Consider the following 14,740-nt stretch of genomic DNA (forward strand, 5'->3'; position numbering starts at 1 on the left):
AGAAGAACCTCAATTTCTGCTCTCTTCAGAGAGTCCAATTCTGATAAAGGAACTTGGACTTATTTTGTGGGACCCCTTCAGTTATTTACGACACCCCTCTCCCCCTCCTTTCTTCTAACCTAACATTGTTTGTAACACTAACGTGTCTCACAACAAATGAAACAGAATGGTAGAAAACACAACCTGAAAAATGAGACAACGCACGTATTTCTGTACACTAAGAAATCTTTAATAAAAATATTAAAAAATAAAAGTGTAACAGCCTCATACACCACATAATCCTGCCTCCAGGAACTGCAGTGACATAGGCAAGGTATGAGATCCTATGTAATCCTCACAGCAACCCAGTGAGGTAAGACAGGCTCAGTGGAGAGGTCTGACTTAACCAGGCCTCGCAGAAAAACCCACAGTCCCTTGCTATCAGGAATGCTGATGAGGCAGCGTTGGCTGGCATGGAGAGAGGCCTTCACTTGAATGTGCCACAAATCCCTCAGACCTTCCCACTCGACAGGAAGTGTGAGGAGAGGGGCTTTGAGTCCCTAAATGGGATTTGTGTTACCTCAACTTTTGGCCAACCACCTTTCCCAAACTAGCTGTTCTCTATGAAGAGGGAGAAAAAAGCAATACTTTCCTTATTTTATTTTATTTTGCTGGGGGGGGGGGATGTTAGAATTCCTGCTCCGTGATTGCAGTCATGGGATTTTTGTCTATCACATGACGGTGTATGTTTTGACTCTTCATTTTGTGAAGTGGGAAATGACAGAGGCAGGATGTTTGTGTTACTGTGTTCCGTGAAGGGGGACTATTGTCCTTCGTTCTTTTTCTCTTTGCTGCCCGATGCTAGAGAGAGAGAGAGGGAGCCATGTTGCAGTGCTCCTATATGTAAATAAAGTAGATTAGCCAAAATGCTGAGTTGCTGAGGTCTGTTACACAAGCTGTGAAGACTCTGCGGATCCCTAAGTGTACCAATGTCTGTTGGCATCGGTTGCTGTGATGTTCGGGCAAAAGAAAGCTTTTGAAGCTCCCGAACAGTCGACCAGGAGGGAGGGAACATGCCAGTCGGGCATGTGTCTCTGCCAGGGTCCTACTAGAGAGTAGGACGAGCTCCTGACAGGGAATACATCATCCATACCATAAAGATCCTCATTGAAAAGATGACTGCTGATGTTCCTTCCACCTCCATGATTCTATCACCATTGAATCAACAAACTATGAGCAGTGTTTTAATGCAAGTGGAAAGCATTTGGTGTCATAAGAACGTAAGAGGAGGTCATCAAGATGAGTGGCATGTAATCTACTGAGAGCAGTCAAGTACAACATTCCTTGTTTTGCTAGAGTGGACATGCAAGGGAATGTTCGGTCGAGCCAGTCCAAACTTCCTGTTCCTCCTGGTCTGGAGCATCCTTCCTTGCATGTGACTAGTGGGTGGGCGTGACCTTTCCAGACCTGGTAAAAGGACAAGGCGTGCTGCCACTCTCTCTCTTTTCCATCTTCTTTTCATCCTGCGAACTTCCCAGACTGCTAACTGCAGTCACTAGGTCAACCCACATATGGGGTAGACCTGTTTCTATATGTTTGTAACTTTAAGCCTAAAGCCTGCCTTCAGAGATCACACTGTGCTCTGCCTGATCGTGAGAAAACTTTCTTTTTATTGCTTATGAATAAGACTGTGGTGCCTTTATTCTTTTAGGAGGGATTCAAGGGGTCTTTGGGATGCGGGTGGCGCTGTGGGTTAAACCACAGAGCCTAGGGCTTGCTGATCAGAAGGTCGGCAGTTCGAATCCCCGTGAAGGGATGAGCTCCCGTTGCTCGGTCCCAGCTCCTGCCAACCTAGCAGTTCGAAAGCACGTCAAAGTGCAAGTAGATAAATAGGTACCGCTCCGGCGGGAAGGTAAACGGCATTTCCGTGCGCTGCTCTGGTTTGCCAGAAGCGGCTTAGTCATGCTGACCACATGACCCGGAAGCTGTACGCCGGCTCCCTCAGCCAATAAAGCGAGATGAGCGCCACAACCCCAGTCGGCCACGTCCGGACCTAATGGTCAGGGGTCCCTTTACCTTTACAAGGGGTCTTACCAGGAAAATATTAGAACATATTTCAATCTGGACAAGCCAGATTGAATTGCGTATTGTCTTAAGAAACTCACACGAGTTTGCAACTAGTTTTCTGCTGCGTAAAAGGGAATGCACTCTGCTAAGTAAAGGAACTTGCTAGCGCAAGTTAGGAAGGATATTAATAAACAATATATCCTCTCCTGACAACCTGAACATTCCCACAAGATGCTTATGGCAGGGCTGGGTCGAAGGTAGGTTGGAATCTACTGACAGATCTCCAGTAACACAGCAACAACTCAAGAGCTCGCCATCACTGCAAAAGCTGCTGTAGTGAGGAAACCCGGCGTGGATTAATGTGCACATCTCTTGAGCTTGGCTCTGGTGCTGATCACAAATTCCTAGGCTGAGCGCATGCTCAGAGGCACCCTGTTCCTCAAGAGACCACCTTGGCTGTGAGTCCTAGAAGACCTGCTGTTCCCTGTCTTGCAGGCCTTTTCCCACCTGGCCCGGGAGTCCTGGATGCTTTAGTTGACATTCCTGCACTGCAGGGGGTTGGACTAGATGACCCTCAGGATCCCTCCCAACTCTACAAGAAAGGGCAGGGATCTTGGATGTCTCTTAGTGCAGTCTCAGGTTGTTTAGCCTGAGCTTCCACAGCCACTGCCCGCCAGGAACCCCTATGGGCAGGATTGGCAGCAACAGCGGCAGGTATGTTCTAGAGTAATATTTTATTTTATTGCTAATCATGCTGCTTTAAATGTGCATTCCATATTTGACTTCCTTTAGTAATGCTTTCTTTTGAAATGTTTAATTTTTGCGTTAACTTTGCTGCATTAACTACGCTCTGTAATCGACCTTTGCAACGTTTTCTTTTGACATCTTTAAGAGGATATTTTAGTTGCCTGCTAATTATGCCGCTTTGAATGTATACTCTCTCCGTATGCGCGCGCGCGCAAGGAGCATACAGGTGGGAGGAGCTTAAGAGGTTCAGATTCATTCACTGACTTTCAGTGCGATTTGAGGATGTTGTGAAGTTCATAACAATACAAAAAAATTCACTTGTCTCCAGCTGTCATCGGAAAATGCCTGCCTAAATGAACAGCCAGCCACGATCGATTTCCCTGTTGTTGTTTCTTAAAAAAATACCCATTGTAAGAGACTCAGGAGAGATCTTGCGTCACCTCCTTCCTGCAAAGGAAACACGCCCTGTTGCTGGCAGACAAGAAAGAAAGCGAAAGCAACTTTCTTCCAGGCGAAGCAGCAGTCATGGCTGCTTCTGGGGGTCCCGTGCAAGATCTCTTCGAGGAAGCCACTTGCTCCATCTGTCTGGAGTATTTCAAGGATCCAGTGATCATCCCGGAGTGCGGGCACAACTTCTGCCGAGCCTGCCTGATCCAATATTGGGGGAAATCCGAGGGAGAGGCTTCCTGCCCTGAGTGCAGGAAAACAGTTCAGCCGAGGCACCTCATCCCCAATCGGTCGCTGGCAAATGTTGCAGAAAAAGCCAAGATGCTCCGTGGAGATTTCTGTGGAAGAAAGCGGGCAGAAGGAAAGGAAAGAGTCTGCGAGAAACACCAGGAGCCCCTGAAGCTGTTCTGCAAGGAGGACGAAAGCCCCATCTGTCTGGTGTGTGAAAGATCCAAGGAGCACAAAAGCCACGAGGTGGTTCCTCTGGAGGAGGCGTCCCAGGAGTACATGGTAGGAAACGGCAATGGGTCTTGATTGGGGAGGGCAGGGCTGGGTGACACGAGAGAGCAAAATTTGTGGGAAATGTTTATAATTTATTATGATTCAATTTGTAAATGTCTCTGCTTTCATCCACCCCCCAAAACACAAACACACACAGGTTATAGTATTTACTGTATTTTAGTGTTTTGTTGGAAGCCGCCCAGAGTATATTATTATTCTCTGCTCTAATGTCGAACAGCTCTTCAAAACCTGGAGCTTGAGTTGGTCTGAAGCAGTCTCTCAAGGGGATGGAGGGAGTTATGTTAAACCCATATTGGATTTGGTTGTCTTATTCAATCCACTGGGATAAATAAGTGGGAATCTCCACAAAAGACCCTGGAATGCAGGACAGCCACATTGTTCAACTTCCCTCTTGCATGCATCCTAAAACTCAGCAGGAAAAGAAAATAGAACCAGACTGGAATTTTGTTTTGTATTCAGAACCAGATCTGTAGGTGCTTAGGCCATCTGAGGAAGAAGAGGGAGAAGATCATGGCATTTAAAATGGACGCTGAAGAGGAAAGCCAAGACCTGCTCGTAAGTGTCAACATCCCTGGGAAGCCCAAAAGTATTGCTACAAGCACCCCACTCTCTGAGCGGTGAAAGCACTTCCCTCCGGTTCAGTTTGCTTTCCCCCCCCCCCCTTGGTATTTGTGATACATGGTTTTATTTACACATCTGTAGGCTGAGCATAATGGGACGTGGGTGGCGCTGTGGGTTAAACCACAGAGCCTAGGACTTGCCGATCAGAAGGTCGGTGGTTCAAATCCTGCGACGGGGTGAGCTCCCGTTGCTCGGTCCCTGCTCCTGCCAGCCTAGCAGTTCGAAAGCACGTCAAAGATAAATAGGTACCGCTCCGGCGGGAAGGTAAAAGGCGTTTCCGTGTGCTGCTCTGGTTCGCCAGAAGCGGCTTAGTCATGCTGGTCACATGACCCGGAAGCTGTATGCCGGCTCCCTCAGCCACTAAAGCGAGATGAGCGGCGCAACCCCAGAGTAGGTCACGACTGGACCTAATGGTCAGGGGTCCCTTTACCTGTAGGCTGAGCATAAGATAGAAGGGCTCATGGTCACAGCACCAAAGGATCTTGCTCTCGTCTTAAGTTTCAAAGGGGACCCCAGATTCGTAGCTTTAGTTTCAGCACAGAAAACAAGGCAGACATCTTCTGACTTCGCCTGCGCTAGCTAGTTGTTTTCATGGTAGCATGGTACCTGTACTTCACCAACTCCTTAAACATGTAAAAAGAATGTTTAACAGGCTGGGCTGGGGCTATTAACTAAACAGACACAAGACTAATCACTTCAAGAGTTCCTTCTACTACAGACCCCCATCTTATGTTATAAAAACGTAGACTTGAAAGAGGACAGCACACACGCACACACACACACACACACACACACACACACCGATAATCTGGGTTGCCCCAACTACTCTGGATGGCTTCCAACAAATTAAGAGATCTCACCCAAACCACCACCAGTTCTATAACAGACCTGTAACCAAGAATCAATATCTGGAAAAATGAAATGCAGAAATATATGTTTTTCTACTACAGTGGTACCTCGGGTTACATACGCTTCAGGTTACATACGCTTCAGGTTACAGACTCTGCTAACCCAGAAGTAGTGCTTCAGGTTAAGAACTTTGCTTCAGGATGAGAACAGAAATCGTGCTCCAGTGCCGCAGCAGCAGGAGGCCCCATTAGCTAAAGTGGTGCTTCAGGTTAAGAACAGTTTCAGGTTAAGTACGGACCTCCGGAACGAATTAAGTACTTAACCCGAGGTACCAGTGTCCAGAACTCCCACCAAAAAAAAAGTTCACAAAAGAGCATTCCAAAGTGGTGGGTGGGTATATGCAAGGTTTTGTGAACATTGATGTGATGTCTCCAAACTGTCAAAAGAGCCCTTTTAAGGGAATTCTCTTAACTGACCTGAGGCTGCAAAGTCAGCCTATATTCAGTCCCGCTGTTGGCAAGCTGTCCTTATTTTTCTGCCTACTTCTTGCAGAATCAAATGGAAGCAGAGATGGAAAAGACAGTGGCTGAGTTCAGACGTCTACACCGGTTTTTGGAAGAACAAGAAAAGCGTCTTCTATTACAGATGGCAGAGGTGGAGAAGGAGATCGCCAAGAAAAGGGAGGAGCAGCTGGCCAGACTCTCCGGGGAACTCTCCTCTCTTGAAAGCCTCATCCAGGAGGTGGAGGAGAAACTTCAGGAACCAGCGAGTGAACTCCTGCAGGTCAGGCCTGGTCTTGCTTCTGAGCTTCCTAACTCGCTGGTTGTGGGATGCTGAGTCCGAGGGCCCTTGCTTGCCAGGTCACAGATGGGATGGGCTTTCCATCACTTGGCATCCTTCTCATCTTGAAGGTTGATGTTTAGAGGTTAATGGGCCAGCTCATAATCAGTGTAAAAGTATTGAGAGAATAATCCTCTCTCTTTTCCCACACTGTCTTTCTCTCCCCCCTTCTGTCGCTCTGAATTGCCTCCACTGAATTCAATCTCTTCTTTCCTTCCAGGACATTGGAAGCTTCTTGTGGAGGTAAGTAAACAAAAAGCACTTCAGGTTTGTTGGAAAACTCATTGAACTTGTGGAAAAACTGTTATTTTCCCCCTGTTCTCTCTTTTAAAATGGTTCACGTTAAAAGATTCTAGTCCTCAGTGTCTAAAGACCCTATGTTTCATTCACTTCCAGAAAATGAAATAACATCTATTTTTACATTGTAGCATAATCCTTTTGCTTCTATATATAAATATAAGTCCTTGCCTTTGGGGCTGCATCATAATTTGTGCAGTACAGTGGTACCTTGGGTTACATACGTTTCAGGTTACATACGCTTCAGGTTACAGACTCCGCTAACCCAGAAATAGTGCTTCAGGTTAAGAACTTTGCTTCAGGATGAGAACAGAAATCGTTCTGTCCGGCAGCAGGAGGCCCCATTAGCTAAAGTGGTGATTCAGGTTAAGAACAGTTTCAGGTTAAGAACGGACCTCCGGAACGAATTAAGTACTTAACCCGAGGTACCACTGTACAGCGAAACCTCGGCTCCCAAACAGTCAAAAACCGAAAGTGTCTGTTCCGGTTTTCAAACGCTTTTTGGAAGCCAAACGTCTGGTGCGGCTTCTCTTTGGGTGTAGGAAGCTCCTGCAGCCAATCAGAAGCCACGCCTTGGTTCCTGAACCGTTTCAGGAGTCAAACAGACTTCTAGAATGGATTACGTTTGGGAACCAAGGTACGGATTACGTTTGGGAACCGCTGCTTTTCATCATGTGCTAAAAACCCTGATCTCAGCTCACTATGATGTGGAGATGAGCTGACATCAAGATGAGGCACCTGGCTTTTCAGAAAGCTCTCTGTGTTACAGGGATGATGAGTTGACCTTGTTCTTCTCCCCTAGGTATCAGGAGAAGTTTGAGGATCCCCCTATTGCTTTTCCTCCTGCCCTGAAGTGGAGGGTCTGGGACTTCTGCGATATAAATCCCTTCCTGGAGGGAGTCATGAAACAGTTCAGAGGTACCAAGAATGGCTTCAATGGTTTTATAGTGGGCATTAAAAAAGAAATGTTCAAAACAGACTGGTTATCTAAAGCAGTGTTTCCCAACCTTGGGTACCCAGCTGGTTTTGGACTACAACTCCCATCATCCCTAGCTAGCAATACCATTGGTCAGGGATGATGGGAATTGTAGTCCAAAAACAGCTGGCGACCCAAGGTTGGGAAACACTGATCTAAAGTGATGGAATACTTCCATATTGCTGAACTAACAGGGAGGATAAGAGGAGATATGGTACAAAAAGTGAATAAGGAGCGGGCTATCTTTAAGGAACGCATCAAAATTTATGTGGGAAAAGTAGAATTTCTGACAGATATTGAGTGACTCCAGAAAATGTCTAGCATGAAAGGAGAGTAAAGTCAAGATAGAAGAAGAGATTAAAGAAATAATGAAATGTGTTTAAGTTAGCTGGCAAAATAAAGTAGCGTAACAAGAACGGCTGGAGGTCAAGTCACTTGGTGGGTGTCTGTGTGGGGTAGGTGTGTGGGTATGTTGATAGGTACAGTATAGGTAGGTATTATATAGAGCAATGTAGGTATGTTTTATGTTATGAAAATAAGGTAGCGTGTTATGTATGTGTATTGTGTAAATGTATATGTAAATAAATTGGGGGGGATAAGAAAAAATGTTCATAAAAGGCTCCAGGTTGCTTGTCATATTAGCAGTGTGAGGAAAATGGGAGAGCTGAGTGTTTAAGGAAAAGGCAATTATCTTCCATTATGGAAAAAGGCTCTGGTCAAAGCTCCCTCCTACAAAACGGAATCTGCTCATTTATACCTATTAGTGCTTTGGCATCTGCCATTGATTAAGGATAGGAGCAGGGAGTAAATCGGCAAAGGAACCTGCCTCAGGTTCAGTCAGGCCATTGCTCCATCTCACCCAGTATTGTCTACACTGGCTGGCAGCCACTCCAGGATTCCAGGCAGGAGTTTCTCCCATCCCAATCTGGAGATTCCAGGCGTTGAACCTGAGACCATTCTTGTGTAAAGCTCTTCTACGAAGCCATGGCAATTCCCTGCCACAAGCAGTAAAGGTAAAGGGACCCCTGACCGTTAGGTCCAGTCATGTCCGACTCTGGGGTTGCGGTGCTCATCTCGCTTTACTGGCCGAGGGAGCCGGCGTACAGCTTCCGGGTCATGTGGCCAGCATGACTAAGCCGCTTCTGGCGAACCAGAGCAGCACACGGAAATGGCGTTTACCTTCCCGCTGGAGCAGTACCTATTTATCTACTTGCACTTTGATGTGCTTTCGAACTGCTAAGTGGGCAGGAGCAGGGACCGAGCAACGGGAGCTCACCCCGTCGCAGGGATTCAAACCGCCAACCTTCTGATCGGTAAGCCCACAGTGCAACCCGCGTCCCGCCACAAACTGCTAAAGAACAGCCCATCCTCCCAACGGCAGCAAACATCTCGAGGAAACAGCAGATACACTCCATCCACTCTGCATGGGGGTCTGACTTTATTTCCCAACTGAAAAGGGAACTTCTCAAATCACTTAGCCTGAATTCAGCCGGATCTTTTATTTCCCTTCTCTTCCCTCCCCCTCCCCTTTTATGAAGATCACCCGCTCTGAGACCCCACAGCTAATTCTCCCCTGGTCTCCTCGCTGGCCCAAGTTCAGCCAGCTAGCCCTGGGGATTATCTGATTGCTTATTTCCCCTAAATTGATCTCTGAATTTTGAATTTTATTGTTAGTCATGTTTTTATATTGTATTTTATGCTGCTTTTACAATTAAGTGTTTTAAATTTGTTGTTAGCCGCCCTGAGCCCAGTTTTTGAACCGGGAAGGGCGGGGTATAAATAAAAATTATTTTTTATTATTTATTATTATTATTAGCCCCTTTGCTTATGAGCTGGAGGCTCTGTCCTTTCCCAAGGCCTCATCCAGGCTTTGGATCAGCACAGGTGCTGAGACATAATCTCGCACATTTCCCAAGTAAGTCTCACATTTCCCAAGCACAAATCTCAGGTGGTGCGATGAGTCAGTGTGTCCAGCTGTTAACCAGAAGGTTGGTGGTTTGAGCCTACCCAGGGATGGCTGTAGGCAGGATTCCTGCATTGTAAGGGGTTGGACTAGATGATTTCTTGAGGTCCCTTTCAAATCTACACTTTCAAATATACACTTGTGAGTCTGTTGGTAGCTGGGCAATGGAACCCTGTTGTTGCTTTTGGGTTTGCTGCCCCCTTTTATTATGACCTTGGTGGTGGGGGAGTTGTAAAAGAGCAACTGGTGTTGAGGCCTCTAGGCCTGGGTTGCCTGAATCTGAAGGCTCCTCATGGAAGCTGGAGATTGGGGGGGGGGGCTTTCTGGGTGAAGGCCCTGCTCTCTGAGAAAATGTGATGTAAAGGTCCGTATAGTTAAAGCTATGGTTTTCCCAGTAGTGATGTATGGAAGTGAGAGCTGGACCATAAAGAAGGCAGATCGCCGAAGAATTGATGCTTTTGAATTCTGGTGCTGGAGGAGACTCTTGAGAGTCCCATGGACTGCAAGAAGATCAAACCTCTCCATTCTTAAGGAAATTAGCCCTGAGTGCTCACTGGAAGGACAGATCCTGAAGCTGAGGCTCCAATACTTTGGCCACCTCATGAGAAGAGAAGACTCCCTGGAAAAGACCCTGATGTTGGGAAAGATGGAGGGTGCAAGGAGAAGGGGACGACAGAGGACGAGGTGGTTGGACAGTGTTCTCGAAGATACCAGCATGAGTTTGACCAAACTGCGGGAGGCAGTGGAAGACAGGAGTGCCTGGCGTGCTCTAGTCCATGGGGTCACGAAGAGTCAGACACGACTAAACGACTAAACAACAACAACAAAAGGGCTGACCCTTGGCACCAACACATCATCCTTGCCCTCATAGCATGCTTAAATATGGTGGCGTTGTTCCCAGATTCGTTGTGAGGATGACAGTGTTCTTTTTTTCTTCCACAGACACTCTGGGATCTGGATTTCAGCTGCAGCAAGGTATGTTATTTTGGGGTCTGATGGTGGCTCATATTTCCATGCGCAGGGGAAACATTCCCCCTCTCATGGTCTTCCAGGTATTCCATAATCATTTAGCCTCCTCTCTAAGAAAAACCATGAATGCAGCCGCTTTGCCAGGACTATGAAAGCAGTCTCTCCAGCAACCCTTCTGGCTGCATTATCCCGCCCCTGCCCACCCACCCCCAACATGGGGGATGAATAAATTTTATTATTTCGGTCACAGACCAGTTCCAGCCCAGACACAATATCAAGGAAGTCATAAAACATGATAGGGATACATTTGAATTTACAATTAGGTATAACAGGGACGCGGGTGGCGCTGTGGGCTAAACCACAGAGCCTAGGACTTGCCGATCAGAAGGTTGGCGGTTTGAATCCCTGCGACGGGGTGAGCTCCCATTACTCGGTCCCTGCTCCTGCCAAGCTAGCAGTTTGAAAGCACGCCAGTGCAAGTAGATAAATAGGTACCGCTCCGGTGGAAAGGTAAAACGGCGTTTCCATGCGCTGCTCTGGTTTGCCAGAAGTGCCTTAGCCATCCTGGCCACGTGACCCGGAAGCTGTACGCCGGCTCCATCGGTCAATAAAGCAAGATGAGCGCCACAACCCCAGAGTCAGCCATGACTGGACCTAATGGTCAGGGGTCCCTTTACCTTATAACAGGGACAATACAGATGTAGCAACCATTAAAAAATATATAAATTAAAACTAAGTCACTAGCATACAGTGGTACCTCGGGTTACATACGCTTCAGGTTACATATGCTTCAGGTTACAGACTCCGCTAACCCAGAAATAGTACCTCAGGTTAAGAACTTTACCTCAGGATGAGAACAGAAATCGTGCTCTGGCGGCAGCAGGAGGCCCCGGGGCATTAACTAAAGTGGTGCTTCAGGTTAAGAACAGTTTCAGGTTAAGAACAGACCTCCGGAACAAATTAAGTACTTAACCCGAGGTACCACTGTATAACCTAAAATTAAAACCTTAATCATTATGATAGCACAGCTTGTTCCCTAAGTTTTATGGAAATCACACGGAATTTGGCTACCCTTAACGTGATCTCAGGATCCTTGTCCTCTACTGTAATGGTTGTAAGGGGTTACTTGTGCGTAAGTTGCCTTCAGTTTTGCTTAGATTGCCTGGCCAACCATGCTTTGGCTGACAGCTCACACTCCGTGGCCGGTCAGTCACTTGCAGAATCCGTCAGTGGGCATTTCTTGAACCTCTTCCAGCATAAGAGCTGTTTGACGTCAAGTCTCCTCCTACTTTCCCTGCGCGGAACTCCTCTGCGCAAGTAAGGGGAAGGCAGAGGCGTGTCCGCGCTCTCCTCACTAGTCTCGGGTGAAGGGTCTTGGAGACCTCTCTCCAAATCCTCCATTTCCCTCCCTTCTCTACCGGTGTTACGCTGAATTCCTTCCCCCCTGCTGGTCCCCTCTCCTGCATCGCTTTGGAGCCTTGCCTCCCCCTCTCGTTCTGATGTCAGTTCCCTGACATCTACCAAGGATTTTAGACATTGAAGTCAACATGGGGGAGAAATTGCTGGATGTGGAGGCAGAAGTTCAGCTTGGCCTAGAGCTGGGCACCAACAAAAGGGATATTCCAACAGCTGGAAAAGGTGCAGAAAAGGAATCAACAAGACTTGCTCCCTCTAGAACTGGATTTTGGCAATAAAATGCCCAGGCCTAGCCACATAACCTGGGAGCTAGTCACCCAAACAGGAGCTTTCGGAGACTCAAACTGGCCACTTCACTTGGGGGGAGTGTCGAGAGAGGCTAAGTAATCCCCCATCCCCCATTTTCATAAGTGGGAAAACACAGAAATAGCTCTGTTGTATTTTTTTGTACCTCAAACGGCAGGTTAGAAAGTATTTTACATGAATAATTGAAACCTGGGTCATGCTCACAAGGAGGATATCTTTCGTTGCCAGTTTTTCCTGAGGTTTCAAGCGAGGTCTTTGCTGGAACGTTGGCTGAAAAGATTGAGCTACGAATCAGGGACTCCCTGCTTTGAATCTCCCCTTTGCCACCTACCCACCGATTGGCCTTAGACAAGCTGTTCTATGTCACCCTCAGTCCTCCTATCTGAAAAATGGGGATGATAATAATACGGATTTGCCTTAAGGCTCTTTGTAAGGTTTATAACTACAGTGGTACCTCAGGTTACAGACGCTTCAGGTTACAAACTCCACTAACCCAGAAATAGTACCTCGGGTTAAGAACTTTGCTTCAGGATGAGAACAGAAATCGTGTGGCGGCAGCGGGAGGCCCCATTAGCTAAAGTGGTACCTCAGGTTAAGAACAGTTTCAGGTTAAGAACGGACCTCCAGTACAAATTAAGTTCTTAACCCGAGGTACCACTGTAGATAACACATGTGAAGTGCTTTGAAGAACTAAAAAGCCTTGTGTAAATGTGAATTGTTATTTTTTAAGCGTCTCGTTTCCAAATGAAGTGCTTAGAAGCCCTGTTAATTTGGGAGGAAATGCTGTTCCTGTCACGTGTCGAGACATAAGCCTGTCTCTCTTCCCTTTCCTCATCTGCTTCCACAGAAAACGTAACTCTGGATCCGGACACAGCCCATCCCCACCTCATCCTGTCTGAGGATCGTAAGAGAGTGAGATTTGGCGATGAGGAACAAGATCTGCCCAACAATTGCGAGAGATTCGACAAGCATCCCTATGTGCTGGGACGTGAGGGGTTCGCAGGCGGAAGACATTTCTGGGAGGTTGTTGTGGGGAGTGAGGTGGGCTGGGCTGTGGGGGTGGCCAGGAAGTCTGTGAAGAGGAAGGGTCAGATCACGTTTGGTCCTGAGGAAGGGGTCTGGGGTCTGGGGAAGTGGGCAGGAGAATACAAGGCGTCCTCCCACGCTGTTATGACCCTGAGCAAGGAGCCCAAGAGGATCCAAGTGGCCCTGAACTGTGAAGGGGGACGGGTGTCCTTTTACGATGCAGATAGGGCAGCCCTCCTCTACACGTTCTCAGCAGCCCCCTTCTCAGGAGAGACCCTCCTGCCCTTGTTTTGGGTGCCCCGTAAAGCCCACCTGACCCTCTCTGACTAAGGGAGCACAGCACAGACAGAAGACGTACATCAAAACAGGTTTATTATTATTATTTTGCTTGCTTGCTCAGCTCCTGCACTGACTCGTGTAGTGAGCATGACTGGAGAGTAGGGAGGGCCGACAGGTTGGTGTCCTAACTGACACAAGAGTCACCCAATCATTACCGTGCATGTCACTGGCCCGAAAATGGGAAGGTGTATCATGACTGACACAAGTACCAGCCAATTGCTTATCTGCAAATCTGGCTTCTCCTTGGAAAGAACATTAATCTCTCGAGGAAGCTCCTGAAATGCAAAAACTAAAAAGCCAATCTTCTTTCATTCTGTTCAGAGTCACTGAGGTGGTTTTCTACATCAGTGTCCGCTCTGGAAATGAAGAGCCTGCTAAATTAAAGTTCTAGTGAGAGGACAGAGCAAATTCTAGGGGATGGTGAGACATTTCCATTCATACAAATATGGCCCCTAGTATAATTGGAAGTTAAGGATTAGGAAGTTCCATCTATAGATTTCTAAGGAGCATTTCTGCTTTTATATATATCAGCAGACACTGGGGTGTATTTCATTCGGTTGAAATGTTTAATTTTATTAAAGGTTTTGCTTCCTATTGCTTGTGTTTAATTTCAGACACAGAAAAACAGCAGCCACATATACTGCACACACCCTTTCCTCCAAGGAACCCCATGATCACAGGGAGATAAATAGAGATGGGATATAAAACAAATAAATATGCATCACTGTCAGGGGAGGGGATTCCACAAATTTTGATGATATCCAAAGAAACAGAGTAGCTTACATCTAAGAGGCTAAATAACTTCTAGGTGATTGGTAGCTTCTTTGTAAAGACTATACAATGTCCAGAATATTCAGAAGAACTTTGCTTTCATGAACATATGAGAAGAATATATTTACAATCTCATGCTTATTCAAACTTGGGTATGTTCCCACTTGAATTGTAGACTGAGACTTACTTAGACTTAAGAACATAACTGTTGAGACTTGCATCAGAGTTTTACAGAGAGCTCCTGCACAGGTTTCTCCCTATTAATGTTTTGGGATCTTCCTCTGTTTCACATCAGACAGATCAGTGACACAACATTACCTCTCTCAGCATCCCGCCCCTCTCACATACACAGAGAGAAAGCAGTTTTTTTTTAAAAAAAAACGACAGTTACTGGAATAACAGTCACAACAGAATGGAATGCCTCTCTCATGTGACTCACAGTCAGCCAATCACATGAGAGCTACTGCCAGAGGAGAAAAAGCCCATGTTAAAAGTACATGGTGATTTAACATAAGTAAACATTCCTGGCTCAGGAAATTAAATCGTTAACAGTGGGGTCAGCTGCTGAGCAATTTCTTAGGGTGAATTCACATTTCTGCTTCCAA

General features: G+C 46.7%; 1 protein-coding gene across 1 annotated transcript in view; it reads left to right on the forward strand.

Annotated features, from left to right (window-relative positions):
* LOC310835803 (uncharacterized protein) overlaps window positions 1-14,740 on the forward strand; it is a 44,994-nt gene that overhangs the window by 14,171 nt on the left and 16,083 nt on the right. Inside the window, exons 8-14 of the mRNA XM_083720776.1 lie at window positions 3,211-3,750; window positions 4,222-4,317; window positions 5,785-6,015; window positions 6,293-6,315; window positions 7,172-7,287; window positions 10,251-10,283; window positions 12,847-13,352. Coding sequence (XP_083576902.1) covers window positions 3,211-3,750; window positions 4,222-4,317; window positions 5,785-6,015; window positions 6,293-6,315; window positions 7,172-7,287; window positions 10,251-10,283; window positions 12,847-13,352 — 1,545 coding nt within the window. The remainder of the gene's footprint in view (window positions 1-3,210; window positions 3,751-4,221; window positions 4,318-5,784; window positions 6,016-6,292; window positions 6,316-7,171; window positions 7,288-10,250; window positions 10,284-12,846; window positions 13,353-14,740) is intronic.

The sequence above is a fragment of the Podarcis gaigeae genome, assembly GCF_964106915.1.
Source record: "Podarcis gaigeae genome assembly, chromosome: 2".
Taxonomy (NCBI): Eukaryota; Metazoa; Chordata; class Lepidosauria; order Squamata; family Lacertidae; genus Podarcis; species Podarcis gaigeae.